At 38.4% G+C, this 18,893-nt stretch overlaps 1 protein-coding gene across 5 annotated transcripts in view; it reads right to left on the bottom strand.

Annotated features, from left to right (window-relative positions):
* Positions 1–18,893, bottom strand: part of LOC126418458 (protein piccolo-like) — a 344,054-nt gene that overhangs the window by 48,542 nt on the left and 276,619 nt on the right. For 4 of the 5 annotated variants that reach the window (XM_050085225.1, XM_050085226.1, XM_050085228.1 and 1 more), the window contains one exon: positions 6,656–6,822. In XM_050085225.1, coding sequence (XP_049941182.1) covers positions 6,656–6,822 — 167 coding nt within the window. The remainder of the gene's footprint in view (positions 1–6,655; positions 6,823–18,893) is intronic. The other variant, XM_050085227.1, reaches the window with a different exon arrangement.

Genomic DNA, 18,893 nt, shown 5'->3' with positions numbered 1-18,893 from the left:
GTAAGAATGCCTCACCAACTATGGGCAGTTGAATGATCTGTAAGGTACATGCCGTGATGCAGCATAGTACTCGGCCCGTGGAATCTAGCATCTCAGAACAAAGAAACACGTACTTTTGTCTGCTAACTAAAGTTCATTAGTTGATATAATGTGAGCACTTACAGTGGCAGTTTTAGGTGGTGCGGGTTTTGGAAGGTGGCTACGGCAAATACTGGTAGATGTCACACACCAACTTCCCCCCCCCCCCCCCCCCCCCCCACCCTCCACCCCGTTTACGATACTGCAAGCTTCAGCAAAAAGTTGTGAGGATGCCATTACCAAATGCTTTGTGTTGTGCATTGATTTCGTTTCTTATTTTCAAATGAGTGAAGAAACTAATCCTGATCCGTCAGAGTTGAATTACACTCTCACAACACCAGAAAGGGTAGCATGCATCAATACTGCTTACAAAGAAATGCAGAACACTGGTGTAGGTTGGCTGCCTTGGAACTGACAGGTAGGGTTTGTTTTCCCACACTGCTCCTCTCTTTCTGGTGATTAAAATTCTGGATTATCTATGCTCCTAGCTGAGTTTATAGTGCCAGCACTCCGCACTACAGCGATCAGAAAACAAAACCTGTCAATGTCTTTCAATCACACTGAAATCCTTCCTCTAACATGTGAGCAGAGTTATTTTTGGTTCAACTTCTACACTAAGTGCCTGTCGGTTTTGTCTAAACACTGTTCAGATAGAACAGTGTTAAGTATGGGTTGCACAACTATGAATGCCCACAAAAGGTTGAAATTAATGTTCTGCTAGATTTTGTAATTATCAAATTGGATGGGAAAAGAAAAATAATGTCGAGAAACACCTTATATCAGAGAAGAAATCAGTACAACGTAGGAGAAAATGCTGCTGCTTCTCAACAGAAACAATGATTTGTTGAAAGCTTAAATTGAGCCAAAACGAGAAAACAAACAAAGAACATCTCGGAAAAAGTTGTTGAAGTTTTTGCAAAAGCAAACATTCCATCCAAAAAGTCCCCAATCACCACTTTTTTTAATAGTCAGTTTTAAAGCACTAAGGCTTTATCTTCAAGCATCTACTGAGACAATCTTATAAATTTGACCATCTAATTGCACGCATTTACCGCACGTATGCACGCACGCGTACGCGCGCGCACACACACACACACACACACACACACACACACACACACACACCTATGACACACTTTCACAAACTGGCTCCATTCCGTTTTGTGCGCGGTTCCCCAACCTACACACAGGAAGCGAAAATACAGTTTCTTCAGCAACTGTTAATAGCACCCATAAAGCAAAGTCTGACAAAAATGATAATGCAAAATCAAACATCACAAGCCATATCCCAAGAGAAAGTGAGAAAAATACTGTACTAAATTCAGACAGCAATATTGTTGAACACCGAAGTGTTAGTACAGTGGACAGCAGTGTGACAAAAAAAATGTAAAACTGGACAGAAATTTCAGAAACAGTATAGTAACGAATGGCCATATTTGGTAAAATTAAATAAATCAGACCAACATGTGTTTTGTACAGTGTCTTCACAAAGACATTTCTATAAAACATGCTAGTCATGATGATTGCTGTCATATTCTGTCTAAGTACATGTAGACCTAGCAAGCCTTAAGTCTTCAAAAGCATCATTGTCATCATTTGGACTAAAAGATTGTGAGGAAGACTGTCACGAATGCTGAAATGCTTTTTAGTTCATTTATTGTTGAACATGACCCACCAATTTCTTGTGCAGATCATAGTTCACAGCCACTATCAAAAAGTTCCCTGATTCTCAGTTTGCTAAAAAATACAATTGTGGAAGAACTAAAAACAACTGCAGTTATAAATTCTTTGCCAAAATGATGTAGTAAAATACTTAAAAGAAAACCCCCTTTTCTCTTGCAACTGATGATAGCACAGACGTTAAAGACGTGAAACTATATCCAATTGTCGAACTTAATTTTATGTTATAAAGAAAAAGATGTGCACCACAATACTATCCTTGCTGGAATCAAGTTCAAATACTGGCGAAGGAATTTTTAATCTCTTGAGTGGTGAACAGCTAAGAAAAGGAACTCCCTGGAAAAACTGTATTTCATTTGCATATGATAATGCAATTACAATGGAGGTACATATAAAATGAAATGCTGCTTTTTTAAGGAAAGCTCAAACACACTTAAGAATTCGATCTTTTTCTTGGCACCGGCTTCATTTTGCTGCACACAAAGTGTGAGAACCCTACAATACTTTGATGCTAAAGAATTCATAATGGGCATTTTTCTATTTCCTCCAAAAGAGTTCAAAAAGACATTCTACTCTGTCAAAATCTATATGGCATTAAAGCTCTGCTCCAATCAACAGAAAGAATAACTGAACAGTGTTAACTACGAAAATTTTTCAAAAATGTAAACAACTCTCACTTATCTAGCGTGCACCCTACCCTAAATGATCCAGTAACGAGGCTATATCTTCTTTTCTTGCATAATACTCTTTTGTTATTTACCAAAGCAAATGTATTCCTTCAGAAAGAAGAGCCAGTAATTCACAGTCTTCATAGGACACTAAATAACTTGTTTACAGATTTGATTGTGAGATTTATCAAACAACACATTAAAAAGTTTAACCATTTATCTTCAGGAAGATCATGTTGCCAAAATAATTTTTCAAAGCATCAGATTTAGGTTGCGAACAGTGCAACAAGATTATCACTCAAGAGAAAATTAATTCTCAATCACCAGTCAAAATCCTGTATTACACCAGTAGAGAGAGATCCAAGAAGAAAAGGCAGTGGATGAGAAAAATATTTTTGTTGAATACATTGAACATAACCTAACCTAAATTACAAAGATATTAAATTAAATTAACTGAACCTCTAACAGTACTTATTAAAGAAAAAATTCAGAACCTCTCATCTCATGATGTATGTTGATTTTGTTAACACGTAATGTGTATTGATTTTACAGTATTTGTAAATTACAGAAATTTTTCTAAAGTGCCTTTATATTTACTAAACTGATTTTTAGTTAACCTGACTTTTCATTTGCAATTGTTTTAATTGCTACAAAATCATCTTTATTTAGAGTCTGAAAGTGAAATATAGCGTTTAAAGGTCTAAAACAACTCTAATTTTTTAAATTTTGCAATTAAATCACTCCAGGTAAACACCGGGATGTTTCCTTTGAAAGAGCATGGCCAATTTCCTTAAGCATCCTTGACACAACCCATCTCTAAATGACCTCAATGTCGATCAGATGTTAAACATTACACCCCCCCCCCCCTCTTCCACAAAAATTTTCTAAAGGAGACCCTGTGAACCCACATCCATATTTGGCATGTGATTACAGACAGCCACTTCTCAGTTGTGTGAAATGTGAAACTATTGTGTCACCTGTGGGACCTTATCTGGCAAAAAAATAATTTTAAGTGATTTCATATTAATTTCTTGAAGGTGGCTGAGCAAAAGCATGATACATTAATATTATTCAACACTTAAAATGTAACCTGAGTTGTAAACTTTCCTTCAAGAACTGTCCAAGCCAAAAGCACCTAAATGCATAACTGTTATGTATGTTAGAATGTAGTCACCAACGTTAATGTTCATCTAGGTTTAAAGGGGTTCTAAAACCATTATGACCAGTTAGCCACAATACAAAACATAAGAACTCAAAAATAGCTATTACTATGAAAACAGAAAAATAATTTAGTTCATAGCAGACAACTTTACAAGAAACATGCTAAATTTTAGTTGTCATGAGTTATACAAGTTAATGGATGTAAATTCTAAATTTAGTTCACTTCTAAGTAAAATTCTAACTTTAACAGCTGCTTTCCAATAAACACTAAAGAATGACACCAACGATATCAAAGACACTGGAGTAGCTTGCATCAGGGCACAGTTGTGCACTGTTGATAAGACCACAGAAACTTTTTCTTTACTGACTGGAGTTTTGTCAATAAAAAAGCTTTCATCTTATGTCAAAAAGAAATCATTTTAAGAACAAAATCAAAACAATATGAAGAACAATCAGAAGAGTAACCGGGAAGTCTATCAAGGAACAAAATGTTCTAATATTCAAAAATGATCACCAAGGGGCCATGACAACAATCACAAAACATGTCTTTTTAATAATCACTTCCTAAACACAAGAGAGGAAGTCTGTACTGTCAACTCATGATGAAAAAGGTACTGTAATATATGTGAAAATCACCATCACAAGCATCCAATAAGTTTACTGTAACTTCTTCCAGGATCATCAGAGAAATAATAAACTCTACAAAAATCAAAAATTCTTGTGTGGCTAAAAGAGATTTCAACCAAAATATTACATTAAAAGCATGTTGCTACAATACTGGAATTCTGCTCAGCCACATTTGTAATCCAACATTTTCACAAAGTACATGAAATATATTCATAGTTGTGAATATGGACATTCATCAGCTGTGTAACGGAATGACGACAATGAAAATTTGTGCTGGACCTGGACTCGAACCCTAATTTCCCGCTTATTGCGAGTGGTCGCCTTACTATAAGGCTATCCGAGCATGACTCATGGCCAGACCCAAACTTCCAAATGTCATAAACCATTTATCTACAACCATCTATCACCCATTATGTATATTCCCGTACAGGCAAGACATTTGAATGTTGACGATATATGGAAGTTTGAGCCTGACCATGAATTGTGCTCGCGCAGACTAATGGTAAGGTGGCCATTCAAGGTAAGTAGGAAATTCGGGTTCAAGTTCCAGTCCGGGCCACATTTTTACTCTTGTTATTTCATTATGCAGCTGATGAGTGTCCATTTCACAACTGGAAATACATTTCATGAGTTTCATAATGCCTGTAGTTGTCGCAGTGCGGAACATTGCATTGTAATTTGGAATAACACAGGCACTGCAATATCATACTTTCACAAATTATCCTTCCAGACATGTGTCACTGTTGGAACTATTTAAGAAATGTGTTGGGGCAGATATTAATACATACTGATTTGATTCGCTATTAACTTACTTTTCAAATTTTTTGGAATCAGTAATAAACTGACAAATGCTCAAGCTTATCTACAAATATGAGGTTCTGCATCAGTCACACTTTGGATTCCAGAAGAACATCTCCACTGTATGTGCCACATACCACCTCACTGATCACCTATTAAAATAAGCAGTGTCTCCATTATGTCTTTTGAGTGCTAGTCCCAGAAGTTACAAGAGGAATCTGTGATGTTTGAAAGGCAGGAGGTGAGGTATTGGAGGAAGTAAAGCTGTGTTGGTAGGGCACTTGCCCACCAAAGGCAAAGCTCTCTGATTGGAGTCCCAGTCTTGCACACTGTTTTAATCTGTCAGGAAATTTTATCCATTAAAATATCTTAACGACATATATCCACCTACCAGGATTTTTGTGATATGTTTTAATGTATTCAACTGTGCAAATAACATCTTTCTGAAGAAATATAAAGCTTATGCCTATCGAAGAACAAAGATTTTATTTTATGCATTAGATAAGGTTGAATGAAGCAACTGTAAAAGCAATACTGTCAGTCACTTTTTTTTAGTTATTCCTTGCACAATGTATTTCAGGAAATTATTTCCACTTTCCAGTGTGTTTTTTGTGAACTCGATTTTAATCTCTCCTAAATGCGTGTCCAGTACCATAATCACTGTGTCACCTCACTTAAATTCATCGGAGGACAAAATGTGGAAGTGACAGGTAGAATTTTTTAAAGAGGTTGTCAACTTTATATTGTGACTATTTTAATTTACCTCGTTACCTAACACCTTCAAGTCAAGATCACAATTTATTATTATTATTATTATTATTACTGATTACTATTTTGGCTAAGGTTGTTAGCTTCAGATCACTTTTTTCCCCTGTGCACATCACCAAATGACGGGAAACATCACAAATTTTCTGCGAGGTATATAGGTAAGTCTCATTGTTCAACTCGACAAAGCATTAATGTAATATCACCAGAGACAGAGAGATCATCGCGCCCACTGTATGATATTATATCAGATAATCCCCACATGTGCAGAGTGAGATTACGATTAAAAGATTACATTTCTCTATAAATGGAGCACCAGAAAACAATACATACTTTTTGACTCAGTTATATGAGGTTCTTGTATCTAGTGTGCAATTATTATATTACACAGACTATACTTGTGTACTGGTAACATCACTGCTTATAGAATTAGTTACACCCAACACACAGCATTGGTAAACAACAAGAAAAATGCTTGTATCATAGCAGCCAGTGTTATTACATGAAAATAAGAATCAATAACTTCCTGCAATGTTTGAATGACCTGAAAAATGTCAGTGGCCACAATGAAACCAATTTTGGAAAATTTTTTAAGAAATTTGCTTATCTTCCTATTAACACCAAAGCAAATGGCTGATGCATTTCATGAAAAACCGTGCAAAATTCAGAAATTCTTGAAATATCTCATAAAAGATAGGGCAATACTTCATTTACCATAGTATAAATTTGTTTTAAAACTATGCTCTATTTCACTTCATATGTGTAGATGAAACAGTTTAAGGTGAACAAGTCATTTTAACATATTATTTTATAAATTTTTGAACATGAAAGCCGCAACATACTAATTTGGCAAACAAGGAATAAAAACTGAATCCAACCTCATCTTCCTCACTGCTGCTCCGAACAATATCATCATCTTCACCTTCAGCTTCATCTCGATCTGAACAATCATCTTCCGGTGACTCCAACGTAATGGTGGTTGTCGCAACTTTTACAGGTGTAATAGTTGTGCATCCTATCTGTACACTCTTTCCTGCTTCTTCTACTGTAAAGGGCAGATTGTGTCAAGTTTTATTCCTCCTCTCATAGTACTCAAAAAGCAGAAGAAACTAAGAGAATTGTTTATTAATACACAAAATGCAACAGCACTAATTACATTAGTAGCAACAGTAATAGTGATAATGGAATCTATATAGTACAGAATAATAATTACATTATTTTTAATCTATTCATTAAAAATTAGAAGAAAACAATATATTAATCAGTAACTACTTTGACACTGGAATACAAATCCGCAAAGAACAGAACAAGGTTACAGCAGAATCTGAGTGTTAACTTTTATAGAAATTAAGTTCTCTCCAAAAGTAAAGATTTACCTGAACAGAAGTGTAAAAATCTATTTACACATTATTCATGGAAATTTTACATTATTGGTTCTATAGAAATGTTACTGTAGAAGCAGGTTTACTTTATTTTTTTATTTGATCTACACTTAAAATGCATCTCCTTGATCAACACTTAAAATGCATCTCCAAAGTCACTCATCAAACCATTTCTACAAGCATTTTTTGGGCAGCTGAGCACATAATTCTGTATGCATGATTTTTTTCGTTTGAGGAAACCAGTTTCCCTTGTCAATTCTTATTTGAGGAGAAGAAAATGTTGCAGAGAATAGGATCAGGGGTACACGGATGGAGGACTTTCAAGGACACCTAAGTAGTCAAAAACATATATTTGTAAGATGTACTGATGAAGATTTGTAAGTTGTACTACTGTTTAGTTGATATGCTCTATACAGGTTTTGGACACATTAACTACTTTGTACACTACTTTTCGAGCAAGTACCTTTCAAGTTAAAACAAGTGGCTAATGAATTATTGTTTATTGTTCATTGGGGCAGTCAGATGATATCCAACATTTCCCACACACACTCTCGTGTTGGTGTGAAATACTGTCTCATTATATTCAATAACTGAAGACCTGAGAGTTGAATGCATTTTTTGTATTAAGTAACTACAGTCACTAAGTGGTCTGTTGTTTGTGTTGATTGTTGGGAAGCATCACAAAATGAAAGTTAAGACAAAGATGGTTGTAAAATGAAACACAGATATGATGAGAGTCTCACTATGTTAGCAGGCTTGGTATTCATCATTTCTTTTGAGTATGAAGCTGATGACGATTTGGTGACAGAAACCAAAGCTGGATCTCTTCATGAGAGGCAGATGTAGGGTATCTTATTTATGAAACTTCTACTTATACCCCACAGTGCATTTAGCGAGTTAATTTGAAGACCACAAGAGATCACAATCAAGAAACCAAATTACAAAGAAAAAGGCTCCTTGTACTGTCCTCTAAAAAATCAAAGGCAAGAAACGACGATTTCTTGAAACACAGGCAGGAGTGCAGTCTTATTTTACTTAAAGTACCTCAGTTCATACAGTATGATCTGTTGAGACTTTCATGAGTGAAATGTGCATTTAATTCATTTCAACAGCTACTTTTTTATTAAATAATTTCTATTACTATGTATGTTGTACTAAGTAATGTGAAGGCAGAAAGAAGATAAATATTCAGAGAAAAATTGCTTAGAGTATGAGATGAACTTTAAGAAACAGCACTAAACCAAATGTACTTATAATCGCACTACATGGTTAGTCAAACAAGTAACAATTGGACCTTGAGGATACTCCCCATTTTGTACACTGTGCTTGCTTAGGCAACACAATTTTGCTAACTAGAAAGTGAAAATGCTAAATTTATAGTATTAAGTACTACATGACTTGAGGTAGGCCTTCAGAGTGAATTATTTCGTGCTACATTTCAACACCCCCCCCCCCCCCCCCCCCCCCACACACACACACACACAAAAATTACAGAAAAAACAGTGGGTGCCCCTACTAATGTCTTTTCGCCCTGGAAATCGTGTAACAGATTGTTAAAATGTTGGCTGGATAATTAAAGGGACCAAACTGTTAGATCATCAGTCCTTTCTTCCTTGAACAGGCAGGTCTACATGACTGTACATCAGAGATGGTCTACTTGGGAAAAAAAAAAAAAACAGGGGAAGAAAAACCACAAGGTCTACCAAAGGTCAATGAAGGCTAGATAAGGGACAATATGAAGAAAATGGGACACGGGAAGGAAGTCAGGCAGGAGAGTGCAATGAGGGGACATATATCCCCCGAACCCTTCCACTCATCAGAGGTACCCCACTCAGAAATTGCCAAGGAAAGACAAGCAACATGGACAAGCAAGAGAAGCACAGATAGACAAAAGACACCACTACAGCCACAGCTGCTGCCAAGCCCCCAATAAGATGATAACGTTAAGTCGCCCTCTCTTAAAGGCAGTGGTAAAAGACCCCTTCACGAATAAAATGTCAAACTAAGTCAACCACTGAGGCATCGTCTCTTAACGTCAGGGGTAGCTACTCAAGGAGAGTAAGAGTCCGCCGCAGTGTGGCTAGATCAGGACAGTCCAGCAAAATATGGACCACTGTCAAATGCCAACCATGAAGACAGTGGGGTGGGTCCTAGCAATGGAGGAGATTACCAGCCACAAATGGCCAATGTGGAGCAGGCAAAGGACAGTACAGTGCTTGTGAAAGGCTTGCATGGTGGACCTTAACAGATTCAGTCTCCTTTATCACCCTTAGTTTGTATGGTGAAGTCAGAGTGAGCTATTCCATATGCCAGATCCCTAAACCTTGACGGCATAATACTGAATAGAGAAATGTTTCCAGAATATTGATCTCAAGAGTCAGCTTACAAATAGCCAGTTTGGCCCCATTACCAGCGAATTCATCCCCCAGGATACCAACGTGGCCCGGGGTCCAGACGAAGGTCACTGGGCATTCACATTGTTCAAGGGCATACAAGGAATCCTGGATAGACATAATCAAGGGATGGCGAGGACAACGCTGGTCAGGAGCTTTCAAATTGCTCATGGAGTCGCTCCAGATGAGAAAGGCCTCACCAGTCCAGGAACTGATATGGTCAAGAGCGGCAGAGATGGCTACCAAATCTGCAGTGAAAGCAATACTGCCATACAGCAAGGAGCACAATTCAGTATGTCCTGCTTGAGTATAAGGAAAGCCTATATAACTGGCAAACATCGAGCCATCAAAACAGACTGCTGCTGAAACCGAAGGATGGAGAAAAATTGGTGGCGAAGGGCCTCGGGACGAACTAAGTCTTTCAGACCATGTGACAGGTCAAGCGGAAATTGTGGCCGAGGGATGTACCACAGGATGCAGATCCGAGTGGGTCCGGAGGGGAGGCGGTAGAGGGAACAACAGTTCAGAGAAGAGGGACCAGACACAGATTCCGATCACAATCCCTGATCTGGGCTGCCATTGCGAGAGATGGATTTCCATGTTTCGGAAGAGGAGAATGCAGTACAGTTGCTTAGGGGAGCTTGGAACATTTGTAGAGCTTTTGCTGGCACCTGATCTGTAATGGAGGGACCACACCCTCCACGAGTAAGGTTGGTAACAGGGATGGTTTGAAAGGCTCCTGTCCCAAGTCAAACCCGCAGTGGTGTATCTGACCCAGTATTCACAATGCCGAGGGCAGTGCTAAGCCATATGCCAGACTCCCATAATCAAGACAGAACAGTATCAGGGCTTTGTAAAGCCGCAGAAGGATAGTGCGATCTACAGACCAGCTGCTGTTATTCAGGTAACAAAGTCTGTTAAAGTGTAGCCAGCACTTTCGCTTAAGCTGGTGAAGATAATCGAAGAACAGTCCTAAAAAGTGACTAGTCTCCACCATACTGAGTAGCTGGTTGTTGAGTTAAAAGTTCTGGTTGTTGGTGTGTGGTGCTGTGTCAACAGAAGTGCATGACGTGAGTCTTGGTGGATAAAAACTGAAAGCCATGGGTCAGGGTCCATGTCTGCACTTTTCTTATTCGTATGGTGCCTTGCAGTCCACATTCGGCAACGCCCACACTAGAGGAGCAATACTAGAGACAAAAGTCATCAGCATACGAGGAGGGTGATACTGAGTACTCCATAGCTGCTGCTAGACCATTGATGGCTACTAGAAAGCGAGGGACATTCATTGAAATGTACCACAATATATTTCAATGCTATTCACACAATCTGTCAATTGAATGGAATGGAGCATCAACTTTAAGGAGCCCGTGGAAGAAGGTTTTGACATTGATGGCAGTTGGGTTACGATGATGTCATCTTTAAAATGGGAAGTTAACCCATTTCTTCCCCACTCACTAACACTATTGCGGATTTTGTGCCTTTGTCCATAAATCTTGTTTGCTTTGTTTTTGTGACATTACGAAGGTTGCACAGAGGCTTCCATTTTTTACCTATGATTAGGCACCTAAAAGTATTTTTTTTTCCAATGCACCTGCAGACAAATCCTCTGTGTGTCAAAATTTATTGATGATTAGGGAGCTTTTTGACCTAAATATTTGCTTTTGCAAAATCTTTGTCAGTTTTTTTCTGAACTGGAAGTTACTTGTTTTCTTCTTTTTGCTCTACTTAACCTTCCAACAAATGAGAAACAGCAGCATTTTCCTACCAATGAACAGAGTGGTTATCTGATTTATGCTGTTACTCGACATTATTTTTCTTTTTCCACCCAATTTGAAAATTACGAAATGGGCAGAATATCGATGTCGCCCTTTTGTGGCAATTCATAGCCTTCTGAGCCGTACTTGACAACGCTACAGATAAAACCAATAAAGTACTTAGTGCAGAAATAGAACTGAAAAAAACTCCACTCACACATTAGGGAAGACTTTCAGCATGGTTGAAATAGGTTGACAGAGTTTATTTTCCAATCACTACAGTGCAGAGTTGGGCACTGTGAAGTGGCAGTCGATCGAGAGCGTAAACAAATTGAGATGACCACAGGAACCACTGATCCCTTCTGGTCTTGTGAGGGTTGTGATTGAAGCCAATGACTGACCAGGATTTTCACACATTTCAAAATACGAAAGGTAAACAACGAGCAACACACAACACAAATCATTTGGTAAGGACTACAATGCAGTTGCCTGCATACATCTGCATTGCCATAAAGGAGGACTCTAGCAGTAGCTGATGCAACCATAGCTCAAAACACCTAAATTACCACCATTAAAGTGTCTGCGTTCACTATGTTTACATGCAGGTCCCAAAACCAAATTCTGTAAATAGATTTCCCAATTCAGCTTCTGATTGGTCACATAAACACTCCAGTATTGATTCTAGAAATGTACATCTAATTGCCGCTATCAACATGCGCAACTGATTTTTGCTCACATGTCAATACGAAACCATTTTTGAAACATGTTGAGAATGGCAGGTTATGTCTTGTTAAAAACTTTTTGCTAATGGATGGACTAAGTATGAAGCTGTCTACACCTAACATTTCATCAAAGGGAACCAGCCATTGTGCTTACTAAATCGGTAACTGAAATAGCTTATTTCTATATGCAATATCTGATCGATTTTGAACTCCATTACAGCACTGAACATATAAACAAGACAGAGATAAAGATTTTTGTTTTCCGGAAGTTGAGTCACATGTGAACATGGTGATTTTACCAACTTTTGGACTTAAATTAGAAGACAAACATATATATATATATGTGTATAATGTTTCCTTGTTCTAAGATGCTAGGCTCCACTGCTGAGTACAGGATGTATAAGCAGACAGGGAGGGGGGGGGGGGGATCACAGATTTTTCCCGTATCTCCCGGTTAAAGATACATTTTCTCCCGGGCGAAAATACACTTTTTTCACGCTAAATGACAATATACTTTCCCTCGAAACTGTAAAACTTATCCTTTGAATTGATATGGGTTTATACAGCAGTGCAGAATTTCCCAGCATTTTAGAAAATGAAACTCAGGGGGGAAAAAAAGACATTTTAGAAAGATCTTTGATGTGCAGCAACATGTACGCTGCGTATTTTCATATCACGAAAGTATAAATTTGAATTCCAACAACAGGAAAAGTTCATGGTTTAAATTAATATACATAGTGTTGCTACAAGAAAAGCAAAGCTTTCGCATATAATATTTGTCTCTAAGATTAATAAGCTTCAAGAGAAGCTAAGCTTTCACATATAATGTGGATCTGTTTAGCTCAAATGGTTCGAATGGCTCGAAGTATTATGGGACTTAACATCTGAGGTCACCAGTCCCCTAGAACTTAGAACTACTTAAACCTAACTAACCTAAGGACATCACACACATCCATGCCCAAGGCAGGACTCGAACCTGCAACCGTAGCAGCAGCGTGATTTTGGACTGAAGCGCCTAGAACCGCTTGGCCAAAGTGATCGGCTGATCTGTTTAGCGCATGTTACACTTTAAGATACATCACACAAACACACCAGTAAAATTTTTAATACCAACATAAATCTCTGATCTTCTGGGCTCAAAATTCTTCTAACTGGTGCATCATCAAAGAGCTGATTTTCAAAAGAGAGCAAACACTCTGTGATTTAAGAAATTAATCGTACATTATCGCACATAATTCATATTGCGTAAAAGGAAATTTACTTTGAAAATAATAATTCGCAATATTTTCCCGCGACCTGTTAAAAATAGATTCATTTCAGCAGTTACCAGAGAGTGCCAGATAAGAGGTGTCACCGCGCTTGTGCAGTTACGGTGACGTAGGAAGCCCATATGTTCGTACGTGTAAAACATTAAAAGATCTTACATTATGTCATGAAAGAAACAAGACATCAGAGGATACTCCAAGAGTGTCGGAATTTCGTGAACCATACTAAAATGCATAGTTTGCCTTACAGTGCACATTTGTGTGTCCAGATTCGCGATGATGTAGGCCTCGACCTGATATGAAGCTTTTCATTGTGGTTTTCGAGACGTAAATTTTCTTGGAGTACAAATACTGTATTATCTCATGTTTCATTCTTTATTGTGACATAATGCCATACGTGCTAGAAGATGAAAACATGCACTCGAAATGGAGCAAACAGTTGAAACTAGCCAATAGTGTGAAATTAAACACTTCGTTTCAAATAAATTCACTGCCTCAGCACGAAAGCTTAATAAAAGCCAAATTTCTTTAGCAAACCGACAAAAATAACTTTATTGTTCTGCAAGGCGATTAATGCTTCACTATCAGAAAGGTTGAAATAAAATAAAATCTGAAACTAGTAACATATTTTAGCCTTCCGTAATTATGGGAATGTATTTTAATTCTCTTGATAACTCCCAGCCACAGAAATCCGTCTCATTTTCATTTGACGTGAGAGAAGTAAACGAAGAAGAAACAGAAAAATCACTAAATGTAAACACAGGTCACATGGAGACTACACCCCCCACTGTAACTCTGACTGCTCTGCGCATCAGAATGTCAAAAATTAAAAAGAAATCGGCTTTTCAAAAATAAGTTCATTTTGTAGCGCACATCTTTCTGAAGAGTCTGATACATAAAACATATATCATTGAGGAAATGTAAGACACATTATTTCGTCTTAAGTGTGCAGTGCAGTGCCACGCCTCTTCAAACAATATTCTTATACCGCACATCACTGTTATTTTGCTCTGTGGAACTCAAATCTGTTTCAGGACAGTGGAAATTAAAATGTCCTGTAGTGCCTCTCCTGCTCCCAGTCAGCCACTTTGACATCCTGCCCCCCCCCCCCCTTTTTCTTTTAACTTGCTCTTCTGTGTGACATAAAATTAAATATAGGATACCTAAAACCAGTAAAGACAAGAGACAGGCAAGACAGTACGCATTTCTTCAATCCTTAGGTCCTAGCGATTTTTCTCTCTACTCTTGCTACAGCTTTACATGGCATGCTTCCCTTTCTGCGAAAGAACTATTACTTTATAAAAGTTCGTCAAACATTTTGCTACATGAAAAATAGAAATGTCATTGTCTAATACTGAAAAAACTGTTAATACAAATAGTACCCAAGACTGCTGTGGTTTCTCGATCTGATTAAGTCTATTTTGTCACTGTGTGCTGGATAAAACAAAAGAGGCCTTTCTAATATTGCAGCAATTGTAACACACACCAAATAAGCGAGGCTGTTTTGGCAATAATGATCATTTTTATAATATGACGGAATATAATTCATGAAGTACCAATACGAAATACCTATTTGGCCCACTACAAGCAGAAAGCTTTATGTTAGGAAATAGTTTCACATTTCATTCATACACTCCGGTTTCTCATGTGCGAGACCGAAAAGTAGTAGTACGAATTTTTGTATAAATTTGGAATCGTCATATTCTACCATAATTTGTGTGATGTCCCCGTTTCTTCTCCTTCGTTGTTCTAACGAACAGTCTTATCACTAATTCTGTAACTATTCCTACCACTGTCAAAACTCAGTCTCCAGTTAACTTCACTAACCCTGCCACATTTACCGGTTTAGTTATCCAGCGATTATTCTCCAGTTAGGCGTTATTACATGTTTGTACAATGAGTTTTCCCAGAATGGAACTTAACCGGCTGCTAGCCGGGGACTACAACGGGCCCTGTCTACTGTAGCGACCTGGCCAAAAATTTTCTGTCAAAATTTGACTTTCTTGGATACACCGAGCAGGTAACTCATAATCTTTCTTACCTGTTATTCCTGTTAGTCGTTTATTTCCACTCTGGTAGTCTGAATCTATGGATTTCGCTAGTAATTATAACAACGCTGAACATTCGCAAACCGAATCAACCACATAAACAAGCAGCAGTTGGCATTCACTGGTTCGGCTTTATTCTGCTCAGCTCATGTAGCCCCATCCCGTTTTGTCTGCAGGAAAAGTTTATTTTTAGATGTGACGAGGATTCCCCTGGCAAAGACATCACGTAAATTATGCACGCATTCAAAAATCAACTTATTATTCATTCAGAAATCAACTTAGAATGTGCTCAAAAACCAGCAGGGGTGCGTTTCAAAATCATATGAATAATCGATAGACCGGCATGCACTGGATGCTAGGTGCTTTGTGAAACAAGGTTTTCTTCCTCAAGAATATGAATTTGCCCCCTCCTCCCAAAACTGCCACCCGTTTCAGATTTCCCGGTTTGCCCCCACCCCCCCACTAGATCCGGACCTGCTGCGCACATGTGCATCAGGCAGCTTGGGCGCTCCAGTAAATTTTTTCCGGGTACCATGTGGCTGGTTGCTGCTACTACTGCTTACACAGCCAACAGCCACATTTCTGCAGCCAGAATTGGGAGAAGGTACTACTCATAGGCGACTCAATTGCGTGTGTGCATGAGGCAGCTCATAACTGATTAAATGAGTCTAATGTAAACAGTTGTGACGTCATGCTCATCGGAGGCAATTTGTTGCTATGAAGCTTTGCATAGTCTTCCGAAAGCCTTTGACACATTTTGCTGTTGGCAGATGCTTGTACGAGCACTGTGTCATTTTATACGGCCCATTTAAGTTTTTTTTTTCGTTTTTCTCTCTTGTTCATGTTTTAATGCTGCAGTATTATTCTGCAGTAGCGGGATACAGTAATATTCTTTGTCAGAGTATCGATTCTTACCAGTCAAATTACAAAAATTTAACTGAAAACTAAAACAACGAAAATTTCCCGGAATTCTAAAAAATTCCTGGGTTTTTCCTGGTTTTCCCCAGATCTCCTGGTTGTCCTGGGTCGTATACATCCTGTGAGTCCCATGCTGCATTACACGGCATGTAAAGAAACCATTCAACAACTCCCAATTGACGTGGCACCAAAGCATCAAGTCAACTGATACATCATTGCTTTCATGCACTTTCTGTTTTATAACACATTCTTATGCATATTATCTTTCCAAAATGGGAGTTCATCAAACGATATGCTATACCAGTAGCTATAAGTCTGTTACATTTTTGGCATTTACATGAAGATATGTTCATTTCAAACTGTATCTGATAAAATAGTTTGTCTGCATGCAATTCTCTACGAAACACCATTTATTAGCCAATTTCGTGTTATCACACTCTGAGGCAGTATTTCCATCTATATTAACTTTTATCACAAACCTGGTTCCTGCTGTTCTTCAACAAAAGAACAGGAAAATGATTTGTGTTTTATAATACAGTGGAACCACACATAGAGAGCACAATTTGTTCCAGAACCTTACTCGCAGTGCAAAACACCAATGAAGCAAAACAATTTGCCCATACAAATTAATGTAAAATACGATAATGCATTCCATGCAGAAAACGTACTAAAAGTCTAAACTTATTCATGCCATTTCTTCAAAGAAATTGTACACAGAGTATTATGTATTTTATTATCATGATGAATAACTAATTCTTTTTTACTACAAAGCTATCTACAGTCATTTGTTTCTGCCAATGCTTCAACACATGGCAAAAATGTGACACATCATTATCATCAAATAAATTTGTATTGTACGTAGGGGGTTGGGTTGATTTGGGGGAGGTAATCGGTCTCATCGGATTAGGGAAGGATGGGGAAGAAAGTCGGCCATGCTCTTTTGAAGAACCATCCCGACATTTGCCTGAAGTGATTTAGGGAAATCACGGAAATCCTAAATCAAGCTGGCTGGATGCAGGATTGAACAATAGTTGTACGAAATGCGAGTCCTGTCTGCTAACCACTGTGCCACCCTGCTCGGTGTAGCGTGCATAGCCATTGCTTTATTGCGGCGATGATTTTCAATGTATGTTGCTACTGATTTCCATGCTTTCAGCCTCTCTCTTATTACACCAGAAGATGGCTGCTTTGCTGTTTCCTCCTCCTCCCCCTCCTCCTCTGAACTCTTCTTCACAACTTTCAGCTGTGAAACACACTGCAACTCCATAAGCTCTCTGTTGGTCATTTCTTGGCTGTGTTCTAACACAAGCTCATTGACACCATTGTTATCTACTTATAGTCCCATGCTCTTGACCAAAAGAACAATCTCGTTGACTACAGGCTCCAAAGGTATCAACTCAAACGCCTCACCTGAGTCACATTCAACAATGCACTCTGATCAAAGCTTCTTCCAAGCAGAAATGAGAATTGTCTTGGTAACCCCATCCCATGCCTTTTCAATCATCTTGATGCAGGCAATAATGTTGAAGTGATATTTCCAAAACACTCAGAGCGAGACTGGTAGATTCAGTCAACTGAAAGCAATACTTGAAAGAGTGCTGTAGTGTAGAGCTTCTTAAAGTCGGAAATAATCTGCTCGTCCACGGGCTGGAGTAATGGAGTGGCGTTGGAAGGCAGAAATTGGATCCTGATGAATTGAAATTCTTCAAGGAGGTGGTCTTGTAAGTGCTGTCCATAACAAGCAAGGCACGGAATGGCAGACTCATCTCGAGCAAATATTTTTTCACTGAAGGGCCAAACACTTCACTGATACAATCACAAAAAAGATCACACATCACTCAAGTGTTGTTACTGGACTTTCACATCACATTTAACCTGTTGTTCTGGACTTAACACTTCTTGAAGACTCGTGGAGTTTCTGAAATGATAAACAAGCAGCAGTTTAATTTTCACATCGCCACTTGCATTGGCACAGAGTAACAGTGTGAGAAGGTCTTTCGTTGGCTTGTGACCAGGCAATGCATTCTGCTCTCCTGTTATACAGGTACACTTCAGCATCTTTTTCCAAAATAGACCCATCTCATCACAGTCAAAAACCTGTTGCGGCAGATAACCCTCAGACTCTATGAGCATCTTTATGTTGCTGATGACGTTCTCTGCTGCCTTTGTGTCGGAGCTGGCTGCTTTGCCATGCCTAACAATGCAGTGGATGTTGGTTCTTCTCTTAAACTTCTCGAACCACCCATGGCTTCCTTTAAAAACTTTTGCCACTGCTGATAATCCTGGCATGGTAAGGAGCAACCTTTTGACATCATCCAAAACACATAACCTGTTTAGATACTCTACACACTACCTTTGAAGCCTCTATGTCCTAAATCTTGTCCTTTTTCTTGAGGATAATTTAAATAGTTGATGTATACAGATTGTGTGTGCATGCTAAATCAGCAACGCTCACACCATGTTCGCATTTCTCAGTGATTATGTTTCATTTATAAAGTCATTTTCTTTCTCTTATGGTCAGAAGATTTCTATGAAGGTTATTAAAATCCGTTTACAAAAAATAAAAAGTTGTTCATATTGTTGAATGTTTCCCCTGAAGTGCGAACGGCTGATGAATGATGTCACACTAAACTG

Source organism: Schistocerca serialis, chromosome 9, assembly GCF_023864345.2.
Source record: "Schistocerca serialis cubense isolate TAMUIC-IGC-003099 chromosome 9, iqSchSeri2.2, whole genome shotgun sequence".
NCBI lineage: Eukaryota > Metazoa > Arthropoda > Insecta > Orthoptera > Acrididae > Schistocerca > Schistocerca serialis.
This window is presented reverse-complemented; position numbering and strand designations above follow the sequence as displayed.